Source organism: Heteronotia binoei, chromosome 2 (assembly GCF_032191835.1).
Source record: "Heteronotia binoei isolate CCM8104 ecotype False Entrance Well chromosome 2, APGP_CSIRO_Hbin_v1, whole genome shotgun sequence".
Classification (NCBI taxonomy): domain Eukaryota; kingdom Metazoa; phylum Chordata; class Lepidosauria; order Squamata; family Gekkonidae; genus Heteronotia; species Heteronotia binoei.
The window spans coordinates 17888938-17908897 of NC_083224.1; the positions used below are offsets into that span (position 1 = coordinate 17888938).

Here is a 19960-nt window from a genome sequence, read left to right on the forward strand (position 1 = left end):
ATGCCCTGTCAAGTGGTAAGGGGGCCTCCTGCCCTAGGGGATTGGGGCACATGTTGGGCAGATCAGGAGAAAAGGGAAATACTTCTGCAGACTACATAGAATGGAGTTCTGGGAAATAGTGCCACAGCATGTCATGATGGCCGATTGATGGAGCTATTCCATTCTTATTTATATCAATGGAAGTATGCATATATCATCTTCCCTCCATTAGAAAGATTCAAGGTGGCTCAAAAAAAAGAAAAGGAAGACAAATTTGGGTGCAGCTATTAGGCGTGGTGAATAAACGGAACCTCCATGTTCTGCTGACCTGGATTGCTCAGACTAGTCGAGAGGTGGCCAAACTTGCTTAACATAAGAGCCACGCAGAATAAATGTCACATGTTTGAGAGCCACAAGACAGGGAGGGAGGAAAGCAAATAGATGGGGGAGGGAGAGGTAAAAAGAAAGCAACTTAAAATGCATTCTCCATGCTGCCAGCTGGCTTGGCAAAGTGCATGACAGAGAGAAATGCCTTCTCCAAGCTGGTGGACAGGGCGGCGGGGGCTTGGATTGCCACATAATGTGTGTGGAAAAGCCACCGTTTGGCCACCCCTGGACTACTAAGAATGGTCAGCCCTGGTTGGTTTTTGGATTGGGAGACCACCAAAGAAATTCAGGGTTGCTGTGCAGGACCAGGCAATGGGAAACGACGTCTGAATGTCTCTTGCTTTGAGGAACTGGAGTCACTATAAGTCAGCTGTGACTTGACAGCACTTTAGATACACACACCCACACCGTCCTGGGGCAGCAGGTCTCAGAATACCCATTGCCAGAGGCCAGTAATTCGGGCTGTGTGTGTCAGCTTAAAGACTTTTCAGGGACATCTGGGGGGCAGCACTCAGGAAGAGGACACTGGGTGAGAGATGCCAGGCCATGGCCTGGTCCCCCTGTGAGGTTTGCGGGTGGAGCATGAACTGGACATAGTGTCCTTTTCATGTGTCTCCTGGCCATATACCTGGATGTGAAATCAGAGCATCAACAGTCACTCTGGAAACACATTGACAGTACCATAGAGTTTTAGCTGATGTGCTAAAATCACATAGGTTTTACACTGGATGTGACAGCTATGTGTCATGTCACATGGTTTCCAGTCACCTGTTTTTCTCCTGCCAGTCCGTACTCCAGGATGGGTAAGAAGGCCCAGGAGGCGGGAGGATGTCATGCCTGGGCTTTTGGTCTGATCTAGCAGGGATACTGAAGCCATTGGAGCTCCAGGGCTCACAGGGCACATTTCAAGCCTCACAAAAGTCCAAAATCATGTACTAGCAGTGGTCATAACCCCCTGAGGTTTGCGGGTACCTGGGCTTCTCTCTCACCTCTCCCAAAGTTTACTGAAAGTTATTACCAGTTTTCTTGAGCATAAAGCAGACAAGGTTTCACAAATCTGAGAATTGGGATGTGTAAGCAACAAAAATAGGAATTGGAGGCTAAAATTCTTCCTTCCCATTTTGCCTCCCTTGCAGGGAGTGAAGAGACATTATCAAGCCGCTTTCGTTGCAGAGAAGCCGAAATGCCTCCTCAGCCTCTGGTCCAGGTAGGTGGGGAGAATGGGGGATAGTAAAGGCCCTCAGTCCTTCCTCAGGGAAGCTTTTGCTCCTGCTGTCTGAGGAAGAGAGGCTCTGAACAGCTGTCCCTTAACGCATACTGAACTCTGCCTCCTGCACCCTCACAAACTCCCTGTCAAGAGTGTCAAGTCCCTGCCTGGCATGATCTGTGATGAGAGAATCTGCTTCTTCTTTCAGTCTCCAGTTTCCTTTGAGGAGGTGGACGTGTATTTCACCGTGGCAGAGTGGGGCCTGCTGGATCCAGGCCAAAAAGCCCTCTACGGGGAAGTCATGCTGGAGAACTATGGGAGCGTGGCTTTTCTGGGTAAGGATCTTTTGTGGGTGCTGAAGGTGCCGAATCACTGCCATTGGGATGATGCATGAATCAACATCCATATATGTTTGTGAGGCCAGTGCAGGTAATTGGCCACCCCTGGGTGCCTAAAGAAGTTGGGGTGGCCATGAAAGTGATGTTCAGCAGGGCCAGGTAGAGCGATACAACCCACCCCACTGATCCAGGGGCAGCTGAGGCCAGTGTTGTAGCCAACACCCAATCCAGAGAGGGTGTCGTGGCCTGAGGCCAAGGCGGGGCTGAGAGACCCTCAGAAGGACTCTGGAAGGAGCCAGATTCTGATTTCTCAGTGGTCAGCCTTTACAACATCCCCTTCCCCAGATGGGATATTGGCCATCCACTCTGACGGTAATCTGGAAAAGTTCCCTCCCCCTTAGAGCGGTTAACCTTGTGGGCTTTGATCTAGACCATGGTTTGGTCCTTCTGGAAGAAATTTCCCTCTTCTTTGGACTTCTTTCGTTCCCCATATAAAAATAATCCACCACCCCCGCCCTCTCTCTGTCTAAGAAGCCAGAAATGTTAGAGATCCTATGTTGGAGATAGACTGAGGCCTTGCATCTGAAGAACGGGTGCAGAGTTTCTCCAGAAGATCTGAAAAGACTGTTTCCTTCCCCAATGAACTGGCAGCAAGTGGGTATCCTTTACAGTTATGTTAAGGGACTGGGCAAGGAATCCCCAAGGGACCTTTCCTCTTCACATCTAAGCAATGCTTGGTTTGGTAGAATTCCCAGGCCTGCAGAGTGAGGGGAGAGAGAGAGAGGCCTTTGGGGGCCTGGAATCTGGAGGCTCAGAAGCTCCTTCTGGGGTTGAGCTCAGTTATGGCTGTTGAGTGGCCACCATATCCTTAAGTACTGGCTATTCCAGGGAATGGGGGGTTAGATAAGACCAGCCCTGCTAGATGAGGCCAAAGGCACATCACCCCTTTCCTTCATTCTTCACATGGATGCCTTCAGGCCTTCCTGTTCATTGGAGATGGGTCTGGGTGCTTCCTTGGGAGCTGTTCTGCCTTGCAGGGATGTAGTGCAGGACGTAATCCCACCGATTAGCACTGCAACCCAGGGAGAACTGGCCTAAGCCAAACCACGCAGCACCCTTTGCTGTCATATGCTGGATCAGTGCTCACCCCAAGAGGGTGGCATCGCGAGCGGTTGAAGAGATTCAGTAGCCCAGTAAACACAGAGACAGTTCTCAGTTGAAGCACAGGTGGTTGACCCAGAACAGGATAGAGAAAGCGCTGCAGCAACCTCCCATCTCCCTAAGAGGCAAGCGACCGACTGCATCCCAAAGGCGAAGTCCCTCTCAGCCCTTTGAGGCAGGAAAGTGTCTGCCAGAGAAAAACTTTCAGACAGAGAAAACTCAGGTATACCTGTCCACTCAGTGCTCCCCAATCCTCGGATTTCTTCAAAGCTGGCTGGCACCATCTCCCCCATCCCCAGGGTGTCAAGTCGGCTGATTCAATAATGAGTCTTCGTTGAAACAAAGTAGCTAGTTTATTGATATCATAGTTCTTGACTACAGTAAGATTGAAAGACTAAAGATCATACAATAGAATGCTATCATATAAGGTGCACTTCAAAGGGATTCTTGAGGGAGGGGGTACTATGCAGGGCACATTCACACATTGATGTTACAATTTCTTTCTCAGGCCGCTTTTGGCTTTGAGCACCGGTGGCTCCAACCTCCCTCGGTGCCTAGCCTGAGAAGGCTCAGATAAAGTGTTCACATATTCCCATTTCAAAGCAATACTACATAACAAAAGAAAGGAGTGGGGTGAGGAGAGTTCAAGCTAGCAGCATTGGAATACAGTATGGCTTTACCCAGGGTGCTTTTCCTCTGAACCAAAGTTTAGACACAGACTTGACCAGAGTTTTAAGCAGACTTGACACAGGGAAGAGGGTTGACAACAGTGACACCCCTGTTCTGCTCTAAGGGTCTGCCAAACTAGCTTTCCCATGTTTACATTACATCACCCTGGTCATGCTGAACATATATTGTGTATCTGCACATTCGGCGTGTGATGCCTGCGTGTTACAGGTGTTTTAGGAAGATGGAACAGGACGGACTCTTTTGAGGCTTTACCTGGACTTTTGTGTTCTTATGGGATCGGCTTCCAGAGCGTCTTCCTCTACTGTAACAAGTCAACGAACTTAAGGCCCCATAAATCAGTCTTCTGGCTATCTCTTGCTAACAATAAGATAGCCTCCTTTCCAGAGAGACAGGCTGACCTGCTGCTTCTAGGAAAGGCAGAAATGCCTGGATGATTCAGAAATTGCTACGCATTAGATAATAGGCTCAGCTACAGTGTAGAGACCTTAGCTGGGCCTTCAGAAATTGCTACTCATTAGATAATAGGCCCAGCTAAGGTGTAGAGAGAAAAGCTCCGTGACACAGTGCAGTACTGCAGTCCTAAGCTCTGCTCACGACCTGAGTTTTATCCCTGCGGAAGCTGGTTCAGGTAGCCGTCTCGAGGTTGACTCAGCCTTCCATCCTTCCGAGGTCGGTCAAATGAGTACCCAGCTTGCTGGGGGGAAAGTGTAGATGACTGGGGAAGGCAATGGCAAACCGCCCCGTTAAAAAAAAAAGTCTGCTGTGAAAACGTCACCCCAGAGTCGGAAACGAATGGTGCTTGCACAGGGGACTACCTTTAACTTTTTAAGGTGCAGAGAATGGCCCAGAAATAGCAAGAACCTGTTCCTGACCTTGAGAACGGTGGCCCTACACTGCAGGGTTTGTTTTCTCATTGGTCATTACCTGTCCCCCTAACAAATGGCACCTCTTCCAAGAACCATAGGGGTCCCCTTCTGAAATGTGGGGTTCACTTGGTGAGATCCTGCTTAGATCCATAGAAAATGCATATTTGGGGGAGGCTGGAAACCAACTCCTCCTGGCTCTCTTCACAACTGAAAGGAAACTCTCAGCGCAGTTGCAGGACTGGATTTCATGATGACATCTTGTATTTCTTGTATTTCATCATCAAGAGCAGAGAGACAAATGGGAGCAGGGGGAGAATCGTTCTTTGCCACCTTCCCCCTTAAGAGGAGAGCCGGTTTGGTGTAGTGGTTAAGTGTGCGGACTCTTATCTGGGAGAACCGGGTTTGATTCCCCACTCCTCCACTTGCACATGCTGAAATGGCCTTGGGTCAGCCAGAGCTCTGGCAGAGGTTGTCCTTGAAAGGGCAGCTGGGAGAAGAAGAAGAAGAAGATATTGGATTTATATCCCGCCCTCCACTCCGAAGAGTCTCAGAGCGGCTCACAATCTCCTTTATCTTCCTCCCCCACAACAGACACCCTGTGAGGTGGGTGGGGCTGGAGAGGGCTCTCACAGCAGCTGCCCTTTCAAGGACAACCTCTGCCAGAGCTATGGCTGACCCAAGGCCATTTCAGCAGGTGCAAGTGGAGGAGTGGGGAATCAAACCCGGTTCTCCCAGATAAGCATCCACACACTTAACCACTACACCAAACTGGCCCTCTCAGCCCCACCCACCTCACAGGGTGTCTGTTGTGGGGGAGGAAGGGAAAGGAGATTGTAGGCCGCTCTCTGTCCTTGAAAGGGCAGCTGCTGTGAGAGCCCTCTCCAGCCCCACCCACCTCACAGGGTGTCTGTTGTGGGAGAGGAAAGGAAAGGAGATTGTAGGCCGCTCTCTGTCCTTGAAAGGGCAGCTGCTGTGAGAGCCCTCTCCAGCCCCACCCACCTCACAGGGTGTCTGTTGTGGGGGAGGAAGGTAAAGGAGATTGTGAGTTGCTCTGAGACTCTTCGGAGTGGAGGACGGGATATAAATCCAATATCTTCTTCTTCTTCTTCTTGAAATATGTTTGGGGAGAGGAGGGATGGGCAGAATATCAAAACAGCTCTATGGAAGGTCCAGGCAGGGATAAGGTGTGACCAGCAGCTCAGTTTGGTAGGAAAGAAGATCTTCTAAAAGAAATGCAGACCCAAGAGAGAGCAGTGCCTGACCGATGGCTTGGCTTCTTGCATGGGTGCTGATTGAAACTCTTTCCTTATTTCAGCAGAACATGTAGAGGAGACAGCTGGGGAATTCCAGGAGTTCTCTTTGGAAGTAGTTAAGAATGACGATGCCAAAGATAACTCTGGAGATGGACCAGAGAGGCAGGAGGAAAGCCACACAGGTAAGAGGAGGGATAAGCCCACTTCTTCCCCAAAAGGGGTCTTCCTTGAAACCCCAGTCTGTGAAGAAATAATAATAATAATAATAATAATAAATTTTATTTATATCCCGCCCTCCCCACCTCGGCAGGCTCAGGGCGGCTAACAACATTTCATAAAAGCATACAGTAACAGATAAAACCTTTAAATTTAACAATATAAAACATTAAGTTTAACAACATTAAAAACCAGTTAATACAATTAGTAACTTAATCTGACAGTGCTGATGGTATTGACGCTGGTTCTGCCAGTTTATACACAGCGGTATAGATCTTTAGAACCGCATTGGCGGATCCTTAATTAACAGCCTTCTTTAGCAGTCCGAGTATGCAAGTTTGAAGAGGGTGGTCTTGCAGGCCCTGCGGAACTGATCGAGGTTCCGCAGGGCCCGCGCCTCCTCAGGGAGTTGGTTCCATAGGGCCGGGGCCGCGCTTGAAAAGGCCCATGCTCTAGTATTCTGATATTTAATCTCTTTCGGCCCAGGGATAGTCATTAGATTTTTCCCGGCTGACCTCTGTGCTCTCTGGGGTTCATATCGGGAAAGACGGTCCCTCAGGTAGGTGGGTCCTCGGCCATATAAGGCTTTAAAGGTAATGACCAACACTTCGTACTGGACCCGGTATATAATCGGCAGCCAGTGCAGTCCACGTAGCCCCGGCCGTATATGTTCCCATTTCGGGAGTCCCAACAACAGCCTGGCCGCCGCGTTCTGCACTAGCTGCAGCCTCCGGGTCCGGCACAAAGGTAGCCCCAAGTAGAGGGCATTACAGTAGTCCAATCTTGAGGTGACCGTTGCATGGATCACTGTTGCGAGGTCCCGGCGCTCAAGGAAAGGGGCCAGCTGCCTTGCCCGCTTCAGATGGAAGAATGCTGACTTGGCAGTGGCTGCTATCTGGGCCTCCATCGATAATGAAGGCTCCAGTAAAACACCCAGGCTCTTTACCTGGCGCGCTGCTTTCAATGGCGCACCGTCGAAGGCCGGGAGAGCTATTTCCCCTCCCAGAGCGCTGCGACCCACACAAAGGACCTCTGTCTTTGCTGGATTCAACTTCAGCCCACTCAGCCTAAGCCATGTCGCAACAGCCTTTAAAGCCCGGTCGAGATTCCCTGGGGCAGAGCCGGGCCGGCCGTCCATTAGTAGATAGAGCTGGGTGTCATCTGCATATTGATGGCAACCCAGCCCAAACCGCCGGGCAATCTGGGCAAGGGGGTGCATATAGATGTTGAACAACATCGGGGAGAGAACTGCTCCCTGAGGCACTCCACAGTCCAGTGTGTGCCTCCGGGACCGCTCACCCCCAATAGCCACCCTCTGTCCCCGACCCAGGAGAAAGGAGGAAAGCCATTGCAAGGCCGACCCCTCAACCCCAATGTTGGCGAGGCGGCGTGTCAGTAGCCGATGGTCGACTGTATCAAATGCAGCCGACAGGTCTAACAGCATCAGCACCGCAACGCCGCCTCGATCCAGTTGCCGCTGGAGGTCATCCACCAAGGCGACCAACACCGTCTCCGTCCCATGGCCCGGCCGGAAGCCAGACTGGCATGGGTCTAGGACAGAAGCGTCATCCAGAAACCTCTGTAGCTGCAACGCCACAGCCTTCTCAATAATTTTACCTAAAAACGGTAAATTGGACACCGGACGATAGTTCACCAATTCGGCCGGGTCTGCTGTAGCTTTTTTCAAGAGAGGGCAGACCAAGGCCTCTTTCAGAGGTGTTGGAAAATGCCCCTCTAGGAGGGATCTGTTTATGATGTCCCGTAAAGGACATCTAAGCTTCCTCTGGCAAGATTTAATCAGCCATGAGGGGCAAGGGTCCAGATCACATGTTGTCGGGCGAGCAGCGGAGAGGATTCTGTCGACTTCCTCCAGGCTGAGTGGGTCGAAGTGGTCCAGCACTAAGCCCGAAGACAGGCACGGAGCCTCAATTTCACTCACTGTATCCAATGTGGTAGGCAGGTCTTGGCGGAGCAACGAGATTTTATCTGCAAAATATTCCGCAAATGCCTCACAGCCTATTTCTAATTCTCTAACATTTGGTTTGCCTTGTGGCAATGTTATAAGATCCCCAATTATTCTAAATAATTGTGCTGGGCGCGAGTTTGCAGATGCAATCTTGGTTGCAAAGTAATCTTTCTTTGCAGCCTTGACTGCCATCTCATAAGACTTCATAAACGTTCTATAGGATGTTCTCGTCGCTTCGTCCCGAGTATGCCTCCACTGCCTCTCTAGTCGTCTGAGCCCTTGTTTCAGCTGGCGCAGCTCCAAGGTATACCATGGAGCCAGCTTCATACGAGGGTGCAGAGGACGCCGAGGTGCAATTTCGTCGATAGCCCTGGACAGCTGGCCTTGCCAGATTTCCACCAGGTCATCGAGGGAATTGCCAGTGGGCCAGGGATCCCTCAGGGCCGTTTGGAACCGTTCCGGGTCCATCAAGCCCCGAGGGTGAGCCAAAATAGGCTCTCCGCCCATACAGGGTTGGGGCGGCGTCCCCACACGGGCCTTAAGGGCCCCACATGGGCCTTAAAGGTCAGTCAACCAAAGAACAGAAAATACACTGCAGGGAAAAGGGAATTGAAAGTATGGCATTTGCAAAGACTCAGTCAGAGAATGAATGTCATTTTGGAGATGCTGATTCCCTTAGGAAAGCAATTGTGTAATTGCTTGGAGTAGAAGAACAGCTTCCATCATAACACAGCCCTTTCTTCACATCAAAGAAGTCACACAGGTGTGGAGCCATAACAATGCTAAGAGTCCCAACCAAGTGTCTTTGATGCAGGAAGCTTAATTCAAAGTGTTTGATGCAGGAAGCTTAATTCAAAGTGTTTATTATTGTACACTTCATTATAAAACAGGAGAGAGACAGTGAAATATTTGGAGTGTGAATGAAACTTCAGGAGCTTATCAGAACTTCTTGTGGGGATACTAACAAAAAATCTCTCTTTCTTCCAGCAGGAGATGATAAGATGATCCAGCAGGAGGATGAGGAACTCCATCATTTATCGCCACATGATATAAATAACAAAGATGTGAGAAGAAACATCAGGATTCGAAGCAGGCCTCAGAGGCAGGAATTCAGGCACAGGATAAAGAAGAGGGATAAATCTGTTCCTTGCCAAGGGGGGGATTTCCAAGACATAATTCACAGCTTGGAGGAAACTTACAAGTGCATGGAGTGCGGAATGAACTTCTCAGATCAAACCCAATGTAATATACATTTTTCAAAGCACGGTATAATGAAGGCATGTAAATGCCTTCAGTGTGGAAAGTACTTCAGATACAAATCACAACTCCTTGTGCACCAAAGGATCCACAAAGCAGAGAAACATTTTGAATGTTCAGAGTTTGGAAAGAAATTGAGTCATAGTTTGTTTCTTAAACAGCCTCAAAGAACCCACACAGGGGAGAAAAGTTTTACATGCTCAAAGTGTGGGAAGAGATTCAGTCGGAATAGCAATCTTCAAAGTCATCTAAGAACCCACACAGGGGAGAAACCTTTTACATGCTCAAAGTGTGGGAAGAGATTCAGTCAGAATAGCAATCTTCAAAGTCATCTAAGAACCCACACAGGGGAGAAGCCTTTTGAATGCTCAGAATGTGGGAAGAGATTCCGTTGCAGTGGCAATCTTCAAAGTCATCAAAGAACCCATGCTGGGGAGAAACCTTTTGAATGCTCAGAGTGTGGGAAGAGATTCAGTCATAATAGTCTTCGAAATCATCTAAAAACTCACACAGGAGAGAAGCCTTTTGAATGCTCAGAGTGTGGGAAGAGATTCAGTCGTAATAGCAGTCTTCAAAGTCATCAAAGAACTCATACAGGAGAGAAACCTTTCGAATGCTCCGGGTGTGGGAAGAGATTTAGTCATAATAGCAGTCTTCAAAGTCATCAAAGAACCCACACAGGGGAGAAACCTTTTGAATGCACAGAGTGTGGGAAGAGATTTAGTCATAACAGCAGTCTTCAACTGCATCAAAGAACCCACACAGGAGAGAAACCTTTTGAATGTGCAGAGTGTGGGAAGAGATTCAATCATAATAGCACTCTTCAAAATCATCAAAGAACCCACACTGGGGAGAAACCTTTTGAATGCGCAGAGTGTGGGAAGAGATTCATTCAGAATGGCAGTCTTCAACTGCATCAAAGAACCCACACAGGAGAGAAACCTTTTGAATGCTCACAGTGTGGGAAGAGATTCATCCGGAGTGGCAGTCTTCAACTGCATCAAAGAACCCACACAGGAGAGAAACCTTTTGAATGCGCAGAGTGTGGGAAGAGATTCAGTCGGAGTAGCATTCTTCAAAAGCATCAAAGAACCCACGCAGGGGAAAAGCTTTTTGAATGCTCAGAGTGTGGGAAGAGATTCAGTCATAATAGCAGTCTTCAACGTCATCAAAAAACCCACACCGGGGAGGAACCTTTTGAATGCTCAGAGTGTGGGAAGAGATTCAGTGAAAATGGTTCTCTTCAAGAGCATCAAAAAACCCACATGGGGGGAGAAGCCTTTTGAATGCTCAGAGTGTGGGAAGAGATTCAGTCAGAATAACAGTCTTCAAAGTCATCTAAGAATCCACACAGGAGAGAAGCCTTTTGAATGCTCAGATTGTGGGAAGAGATTCAGTTGGAGTGGAAATCTTCAACAGCATCAAAGAACCCACACGGGGAGAAGGCTTTTGAATGCTCAGAATGTTTGAAGAAATTCAGTTGCAGTAGTAATCTTCAAAAGCATCGAGGAGTCCACCTAGGACAAAAAGTTTCAGACTAGAAAGAGATTCAGTGTGTTTATCTTCAACAACATACAAGAACCCACACTGGGGAAAAAACATGTCACTTTTTTGCCTAAGGGTGTTGAACTCATTTTTTTTTACAATGATCTGACAAAAGTGTCACTTCGTTGGGCCAGGCCAGGTGTGCCCTATAGTGTAAGGCCAGGTTCCAGAGATACAAACTTTAGAAAGAACCTAGGCCAATCCAATTTACAATAGTATCTTTTACTCAATATACAAACATACTTAAAGAATGACCTGCCTTACACTATTTCCTTTATTTAGCGGTCTTCAGTAACTGATATATCTTTCTCTGAATTACTGCATCAAAATCTAGAGTCAATGTCTGTTCTGTAGCAATCTTAGGTGTGCTGGTTAGGTCTGTATCTGTAAGCTGAGAATGTATTTTTGAATTATGGACATTGATTCTGGAATGGAGATTTTCACAGACATACATTGATCCAAACATATACAGAATTTTAGAAGCAAAGTCTTAAGGTGGGGGTAGTTTGAACCGAAAAACTGATAAAATTTACTAATAATAGATGACCTCCAGAGGCATCTGGATCGTGGTGGTTTGGCACTGCTGATACTGTTAGATCTGTGAGCAGCATTCGATACGGTTGACCATGAGGTGTTGGCCCACCGCCTCACCGATGCGGGAATTCGGGGATTAGCTTTACAGTGGCTGACCTCCTTTCTCCATGGTCGGGGACAGAGGGAGAATATGGAGTGCTGCAGGGGGCAATCCTTCCCCCAATGCTATTTAATTTCTGCATGCATCCCCTTGCCCAGATGGTCTGAAGATGTGGGCTGGGTTGTCACCAATATGCTGATGACACTGAGCTCTATCTGCTTATGGTCAGCCACCCGGACTCTGCCCCAGAAGAACTGAGTGAGGTATTGCAGGACATGGTTGGTTGGTTGCGTCAGAGCTGGCTGAAACTGAATCCATCAAAGACGGAAGTCCTGTGTCTGGGTCAGAAGGTGGTGGGGAGTGGGATCAGGCTCCCACCCTTCGATGGCATCCAATTGATGCTATTGACAGAGGTGAAGCCCCTGGGGGTGTTCCTGGATGCCTCTTTATCTATGGAGGCACAGGTCACTGCAAGGGTCGCCTTTTTCTATCTGAGGGGGGCCTGGCAGTTGGTCCCCTACCTTACCTTCCGTGATCTAGCCACAGTGATTCATGCAACGGTCACCTCCAGATTAGACTATTGTAACTCTTTTTATGTGGGGCTCCCCTTGACCCTGCTCCGGAAACTCCAGCAGGTGCAGAACGCAGCAGCCCAGTTGTTGGCATCAAGGCCTATATGGGCAGGGATGCATCCAGTGCTGCGCGAACTGCACTGGCTACCTCTCGAGTACTGGATCTGGTTCAAGGTGTTGGTCCTTACCTTTAAGGCCCTTTACAGCCAGGGGCCTACATATCTTCGGGACTGCCTCTCCTCATATGACCCCCCTCGGGCTCTGAGGTCTGCTGCTCAACATCTTCTCTTGGTCCCTGATCCTAAGGACCAAGAGAAGGCCTCAACGTGGGCCAGGGCCTTTCGGTCCAGGCCCCACCTGGTGGAATGAGCTCCCACTGGAGATCCGGGCCCTGCAGGACTTATCAAGGTTTAGCAGGGTCTGAAAGACGGAGTTCTTCTGCCAGGCTTTTAGTTAACCCAGTGGGCATCCTCTGAAAGTCATCACTTCCCCCAGCATCTCACCATTATGGTGGTATGTTATGGTTATGCCATTGGCCATCAACCTTATGTTGTTTACTGCCTATGGTTTGTAAGATGGTTTTGCTGCGCTGCTCCTTGTTCTGTAATATCTGTTTTTATGGTATTGTTTTAACTTGTTTTAGTGTTGTAAGCTGCCCTGAGCCCGCTTGCGGGATAGGATGGGGTACAAATAAAAAAATTAAAAGGTATTTGTTAATAAGGAAGAGAAGTGGGTTGGGTGGTTGCTTTGGACCCTCCCAGTCAGGCCCTTACCAGAGTGGTGGCAGCCAATAGAAGGCTTTTCCTGCTTCCCTGCTGTTAAGACTGCCAATCCTCAGGTGGGGCAAACCACAAGGGAAGAACACAGGAAGTTGCAAACCAAGAAAAATGTGTTCTTTGAAAATTAATCACAACACTTAAAGAAGACCTTCGAGTTCACTAATCTTATTTTTAAAATGAAAATTACTTAGAGAACTAAACCGCTCTTTCAATAGAGCACTTAGAGTCACTCACAAAACAAATATATTTATATAAACAGAACAACAATAAAGAATTCAGTATAAGGTAGAAAAGTCCAGATGGACTTTGCAGTAAGTAAATTTCTGATAGTGGCATTAGCAGTTCTTACTGCATGTAAATTACCTCTGAGCATTGGTTCCAGATTATCAATGTATATTGATCAGAAGAAGTTATTAATCGAAACACGACATTTTACCTGGGAATCGTGTTATCAATAGTACTTCTCTTCAATATCTGAATCCATTCTACAGAACATTCATAGCATCAGTGAATATCCTATCTATTTTTGCAAGGAGAAGTTTGCGTGTCAACAAAAAACTACTTTTGAGTAGTGCATCCTTATGGACTCTTATGTCATGGGCTTTTCTACCTCATACTGCATTCTTTATTGTTGTTTTGTTTATATAAATATATTTGTTTTGTGAGTGACTCTAAGTGCTCTATTGCAGGGGTGGCCAATGGTAGCTCTCCAGATGTTTTTTTGCCTACAACTCCCACCAGCCCCAGCCATTGGCCATGCTGGCTGGGGCTGATGGGAGTTGTAGGTTAAAAAAACCATCTGGAGAGCTACCGTTGGCCACTCCTGCCTATTAAAAGAGAGGTTTAGTTCTCGAAGTAATTTTCATTTTATAAATAAGATTAGTGAATTTGAAAATCCTCAGGTGGGGGCAGGGGATCCCCTGGTTTGGAGGCACTCCTCCTGCTTCAGGGTCATCAGAAAGCACGGGGGGGGGGGGGGGGCGGAAATGTCTGCTGGGCACCCCATTATGGAGACCGATTCTCATAGGGTTTAATGGAGAATTGATCTGCAAGTATCTGAGGGGTGGGCTGTTTTTTGAGGTAGAGGTACCAATTTTTCAGCATAGCATCCAGTGCCTCTCCCCAAAATATCCTCCAAGCTTCAAAAAGCTTGGGCCAGGGGGTCCAATTCTATGAGCCCCCCAAAGAGGTGCCCCTATCCTTCATTATTTCCAATGAAGGGAAGTCACTTAAAAGGTGTGCTGTCCCTTTAAATATGATGGCCAGAACTCCCATTACAGTTCAGTTATGCTTGTCACAACCTTGGTCCTGGCTCCACCCCCAAAGTCCCCCAGTTATTTCTTGAATTGGACTTGGCAACCCTACCTGCTGTGTAATACCTTCCACGAAGAGACATATGCATTTCACAGTGCTGAGGTTCCAGCATAGGAACTAACTCTGCCATAGAAGTTCCTGGGTGACTTTGGGCCAGTCATTCTCTCAGCCTAAGATACCCTGCACAGTTGTTGTTGTTGTTGGAAGTATGCATCATGTATGTCTTTTGCAATGTTCTAAAGTTCCAGTCATTATAGGGTTAACACTGTGCCTGATTCCCTATTCGGGTTAGAATGGATAAAAGGAGGTACTTCTTCACCCAAAGGGTGATTAACATGTGGAATTCACTGCCACAGGAGGTGGCGGCGGCTACAAGCATAGCCACCTTCAAGAGGGGATTGGATAAAAATATGGAGCAGAGGTCCATCAGTGGCTATTAGCCACAGTGTGGCGATTGCCATATTAGGCCACTCACCCCTGATGCAGCCAATCCTCCAAGAGCTTACAGGACTCTTAGTACAGGGCCTGCTGTAAGCTCCAGGAGGATTGGCTACATCAGGGGGGCGCGGCCTAGTATGCAAATAAAAAGTCCTGCTGGTTTGCCATTTGATGCTGAGTTTGGAAATGACCCAACAACAACAACCCTGAGGATCTGATCTTCAAAACCATGTTTTTGCAGCATGGTATCACCACCAAGTCGTGAATCCATGATTTTTGTGTTGCTGCTGATGGACTAAGTCATGGTCCAGTATACAGGTTTATTTCATTTTTATGCAAAAATCATATGAATTCGTGAGGATCCCTTTAAAAATCATCTAGATCCAGCTTTCACCCAGCGCCCCTTAACCTCCCCCACTGCCTCTTGTTTGCATATCTCTGGCCAGCTGCCTTGGGTGTCAACAGAAGGGAACTAGAGTTGCCAACTCCTGGGTGGGAAATACCTGAATATTTGGGGAGTGGAAAGGAGGGATGGAGGGGTTTGCGAGGGAGTGGGACCTCCCAAGGTGTCTAATGGAGTCCACCCTGCCAAGTAGCCATTTTCTGTTGCCTGGGGATCAGCTGGAATTCTGGGAGATCTGCAGGCCCCACAGGGAGGCCGAACCGAACAACCCTAGAATATCACAGTGAAAGGCCAATCTATTCGAAAACAACTTATAACAATATAATATCACTTCATCAATTACTATTCACTACAATACTATAATCACAATCCTAAAACAGAATACAAGGAATAACAGTCCAAAGTTAATCAGTGCACTCCAGTTTAGTGCAGATGTCCTTTTCCGACTTTTAAAACTTGCGAAATTTCACCGACTTCATCGGGTATTGTTAAAGTGCCGGTGCTTCAAAAATTATGTCGCAAATGATCTTTGTGACTTCCAGAATCTTCTCAATCGCCCACGTTCAAGGCTTTAATTATAGCAGCAAAAACATTCATAATGAAAATGTCAAAGACAGTGTGTGATAGCAATAAAAAAGGCCAACGCCATGCCGGGAATTATTAGGAAGGGAACTGAAAACAAATCAGCCAGTATCATAATGCCCCTGTATAAATCGATGGTGCGGTCTCATTTGGAGTACTGTGTGCAATTCTGGTCACCGCACCTCAAAAAGGATATTATAGCATTGGAGAAAGTCCAGAAAAGGGCAACTAGAATGATTAAAGGTTTGGAATACTTTCCCTATGAAGAAAGGTTAAAACGCTTGGGACTCTTTAGCTTGGAGAAACGTCAACTGCGGGGTGACATGATAGAGGTTTACAAGATTATGCATGGGATGGAGAAAGTAGAGAAAGTACTTTTCTCCCTTTCTCACAATACAAGAACTCGTGGGCATTCGATGAAATTGCTGAGCAGTCAGGTTGAAATGGATAAAAGGAAGTACTTCACCCAAAGGGTGATTAACATGTGGAATTCACTGCCACAGGAGGTGGTGGGAGGGAGGACATCTCTCTCTCTCTCTCTCTCTCTCAGAATTGCCAGATTCAGGTTGGTAAATTCCTGAAGACTTGGGAATGGTGGTGCTTGTAAGTAAGTAAGTAAGTAAAATTTTATTTTTATCCCGCCCACCCCCGCCAAAGCAGGCTCAGGGCGGCTAACAGCATGCGGAAATAAACAATACAATAATAAAACATTAAATTAACATTAAAACATTAGAACATTAAAACCATCAATGCTTAATTAAAACAATTCTAAATCTAACAATAAATCTGGCGGTAACATTGTTGTTTGACGCTATCCCTGTCAGTTTTGACATGTTGTACACTTATAGTTCAGCCATTCATAAACGCCAACTTGAAGAGGGTAGTCTTGCAGGCCCTGCGGAACTGATCAAGGCTCCGCAGGGCCTGCACCTCCTCTGGGAGTTGATTCCAAAGGTATGGGGCCGGGGTAGAAAAGGCCCGTGTGCGGGTATTCCGAAGTTTAACTTCTTTTGGCCCAGGGATGGTCAATCTGTTTTTCCCTACTGACCTCAGTGCTTTCTGGGGCTCATACGGGGAGAGACGGTCCCTCAGGTAGGTTGGTCCTCGGCCATATAGGGCTTTAAAGGTAATGACCAGCACTTTGTACTGGACCCGGTATACAATCGGCAGCCAGTGCAGTTCGCGTAGCCCCGGCCGTATTTGCTCCCATCTTGGGAGACCAAGCAACAGCCTGGCCGCCGCATTCTGCACTAGCTGCAACTTCCGGGTCCGGCACAGAGGCAGCCCCATGTAGAGGGCGTTACAGTAGTCCAGTCTTGAGGTGACCGTCGCATGGATCACCGTTGCTAGGTCCCGACGCGCTAGGAAAGGGGCCAACTGCCTCGCCCACCTCAGATGGAAGAAAGCAGACTTGGCAGTGGCTGTTATCTGGGACAAGAGACCCAGTGAGGTACAATGCCCTGGAGTCCAGCCCCCAAAGAATCCTTTTTCACCAGGGGAACTGATCTCTGCAGTCTGGAAAGAAGTTGTACTCCTGGAGGATCCCCAGGCCCCACCTGGAGAGGCTGGCATCCTCCCTCCCTTTCCCCTCTTCCCCGTTTTTCCTGCTGCAGACTGCTCTTCTCCTTCTGAGGAGGGAGGGATTTCCCTCTCTCCCCTTCTCTGTACGGCGCTGCAAGTGGAGAGTTCAAGTGTGAGGGCGCGCACAACAAATGGCTGGAAATCCAGCCTCCTTTCTCGGCAGCAGGGCTCTGCTCGGTCGCTTCCCTCTAAAACTCCCCAGAAAAGACGGGCCCTTTCCTGCCTGCCTTGGAGGTCAGGCGTCTTCTCTCCACGGGGCTGCAGAAAGTTACAGATCCAGGCTCCTCTATTCCAAAAACAGCACAGCTTAAGCATCTCTCCCCCCGCATTGAGTCTCCCAATCTTCATTACTTGGACGGGGGAGGCAGGAGGTGGGAGCCACTTTCTCAGCCTCCCTTTCCTGAGAGACTCCAGAGCAGCCCCATTGAGCCGCATTAGAGGGGGTCGCCGCCTGCAGCCGGGCTGAACGAAGCTCAGTCCCGCGGTGGTGGGTCTTCACGGGGAGCTGCAGAGAGCTTTTTGGAGGGCTCGGCAGCCGTGGACCACCGAGCCCCCTGGCGCAGAGCGGTAAAGCTGCAGTACGGCAGTCGGAGCCCTCTGCTCACGACCTAAGTTCGATCCCGTCGGAAGCTGGGGTTTCAGGTCGCCGGCTCGAGGTTGACCTCAGCCTCCCATCCTTCCGAGTTCGGTCAAACGAGTCCTCAGCTTGCTGCGGGGCGGGGGGAAGCGTAGAGGACTGGGGAAGGCCATGGCAAAGCACCCCGTAAAAAGTCTGCCGTGGAAACGTTATGAAAACAACGTCACCCCATTAGTGTCGGAAACGGCTGGTGCTTGCACAGGGGACTACCTTTACCTTTTTTGCAGCCCTGGAAGGGTTAAAGGAGCCGAGCTGTGGGCTAGAGAGGGTGGGGAGGACTTCAGATGCAGAACAGGGAAGAGCCCGGCAGCTGGAGGAACCCGGGAATGTCCCCTCCCCAATAAGTCCTGTCCGTCTCCGACGACTGGAATCCGGCTGTCGCCATGTGTTGGGGGGATGTTTAACTCCTTTGCTAACAACGATGTTCTTCTATGTAGGTGTTTCCATTTGTCTTGCCTTGTTGCATGGGGTTGGGTGGGGGTGTCCGCAAGGCTTGCTTGCGAGGCCATCTGCCAGACAGCTTGGAAACGTTTTTGGTCTTAAAGGTGCCACTGGACTCAAATTTTGTTCTGCTGCTTCAGACAAGCACAGCTACCCACTTAAATCTGCATTGAGTATAGTCCTCCATTTAATAGGACTCAATGTAACCACTAGGACAGTATAGTCGATAAACTATGAAATAGAATTTGGGCTGTAGAAGCAACCAGGAATCTGAAAACCAGTGTTGAAGGAAAGCATAAATGTTAATGTGACCTAATAAATGCAAAATTTCATAGTATACAAATTACAGCAAAATGTACACAGGAGTATAGACTCCAGTCCCCAAGAATTCATCCAGGTGACTTTGTGGAGTCCTTTCTACAGCGCTACCCTATTGCTAAGGAGCCCTGTGGCACAGAGCTGCAGTACTGCAGTCCAAGCTCTGCTCATGACCTGAGGTCGATCCTGGGGGAAGCTGGATTCAGGTAGCTGGCTCAGCATTGAAGAAGAAGAAGATATTGGATTTATATCACACCCTCCACTCCGAAGAGTCTCAGAGCGGCTCACAATCTCCTTTACCTTCCTCCCCCACAACAGACACCCTGTGAGGTGGGTGGGGCTGGAGAGGGCTCTCACAGCAGCTGCCCTTTCAAGGACAACCTCTGCCAGAGCCATGGCTGACCCAAGGCCATGCTAGCAGGTGCAAGTGGAGGAGTGGGGAATCAAACCCGGTTCTCCCAGATAAGAGTCCGCACACTTAACCACTACACCAAACCCGGCTCTCCAATTGACTCAGCCTTCCATTCTCCAAGGTCAGTAAAATGAGTACCCAGCTTGCTGGAGATAAAGTTTAGATCAGGGTGGCCAACAATAGCTCTCCAGATGTTTTTTTGCCTACAACTCCCATCAGCCTCAGCCAGCATGGCCAATGGCTGGGGCTGATGGGAGTTGTAGGCAAAAAACATCTGGAGAGCTACCGTTGGCCACCCCTGGTATAGATGACTGGGGAAGGCAATGGCAAACCTCCCTGTAAAAAGTCTGCCATGAAAAAGTCGTGATGCGACGTCACCCCTGAGTCAGAAATGACTGGTGCTTGCACAGGGGACTACCTTGACCTTTACCCTATTACTGGTGTAGAAAAGCCCTCTTGAATAATTGTTTTGCTTAGTTTGTGGAAAGCCAGGGGAGTGGGCCCCTTCCTGACTCCTCAGGCACACCAGCTTTGTCTAGTAGTTAAGGAGTGGTGGAATCTAATTCCTTAACAGTCTCTTTGTCTTAGGCTCCAGTTTGCCTTGAGATGTGCCTACTAGAAAGACTGATCCCCAGAAATCGGAATCCACACACATATCAACAGGAGATTTTTTAAAAAGTAAATACTGACGTTTTGTTGCCTGAAGGGCTAAAGAGGCACATCTTTAAAAGCTTGGTATATAATATACCACAGAGGCATTAACCTTCTCAGCAAACTACAAGGACACTACTTATGATCCACCGGGGTAATCTTTAGTTGTCTCTTCACCAGGGTCAGCATTGTAGCTCTGTTCTCTTTCATTTTCTTTATGCCTTTTTGATATATTTCCCTCAACCTTTTTACAGCCAAGTGAATGAGAGTGTCTTTCCAGCAGCAGCCCAAGAGAAAAGGGAAGGAGATGGAAGAGAAGGACCCTGACGGAAC

General features: G+C 48.3%; 1 protein-coding gene across 1 annotated transcript in view; it reads left to right on the forward strand.

Moving 5' to 3' along the window:
- The window catches only part of LOC132567242 (zinc finger protein 91-like), a 257261-nt gene extending 246097 nt beyond the window's left edge, over positions 1–11164 (forward strand). Inside the window, 4 exon segments of the mRNA XM_060232930.1 lie at positions 5944–6063; positions 9054–10588; positions 10590–10740; positions 11148–11164. Coding sequence (XP_060088913.1) covers positions 5944–6063; positions 9054–10588; positions 10590–10740; positions 11148–11164 — 1823 coding nt within the window.
- Positions 11165–19960: the final 8796 nt, after the last annotated feature.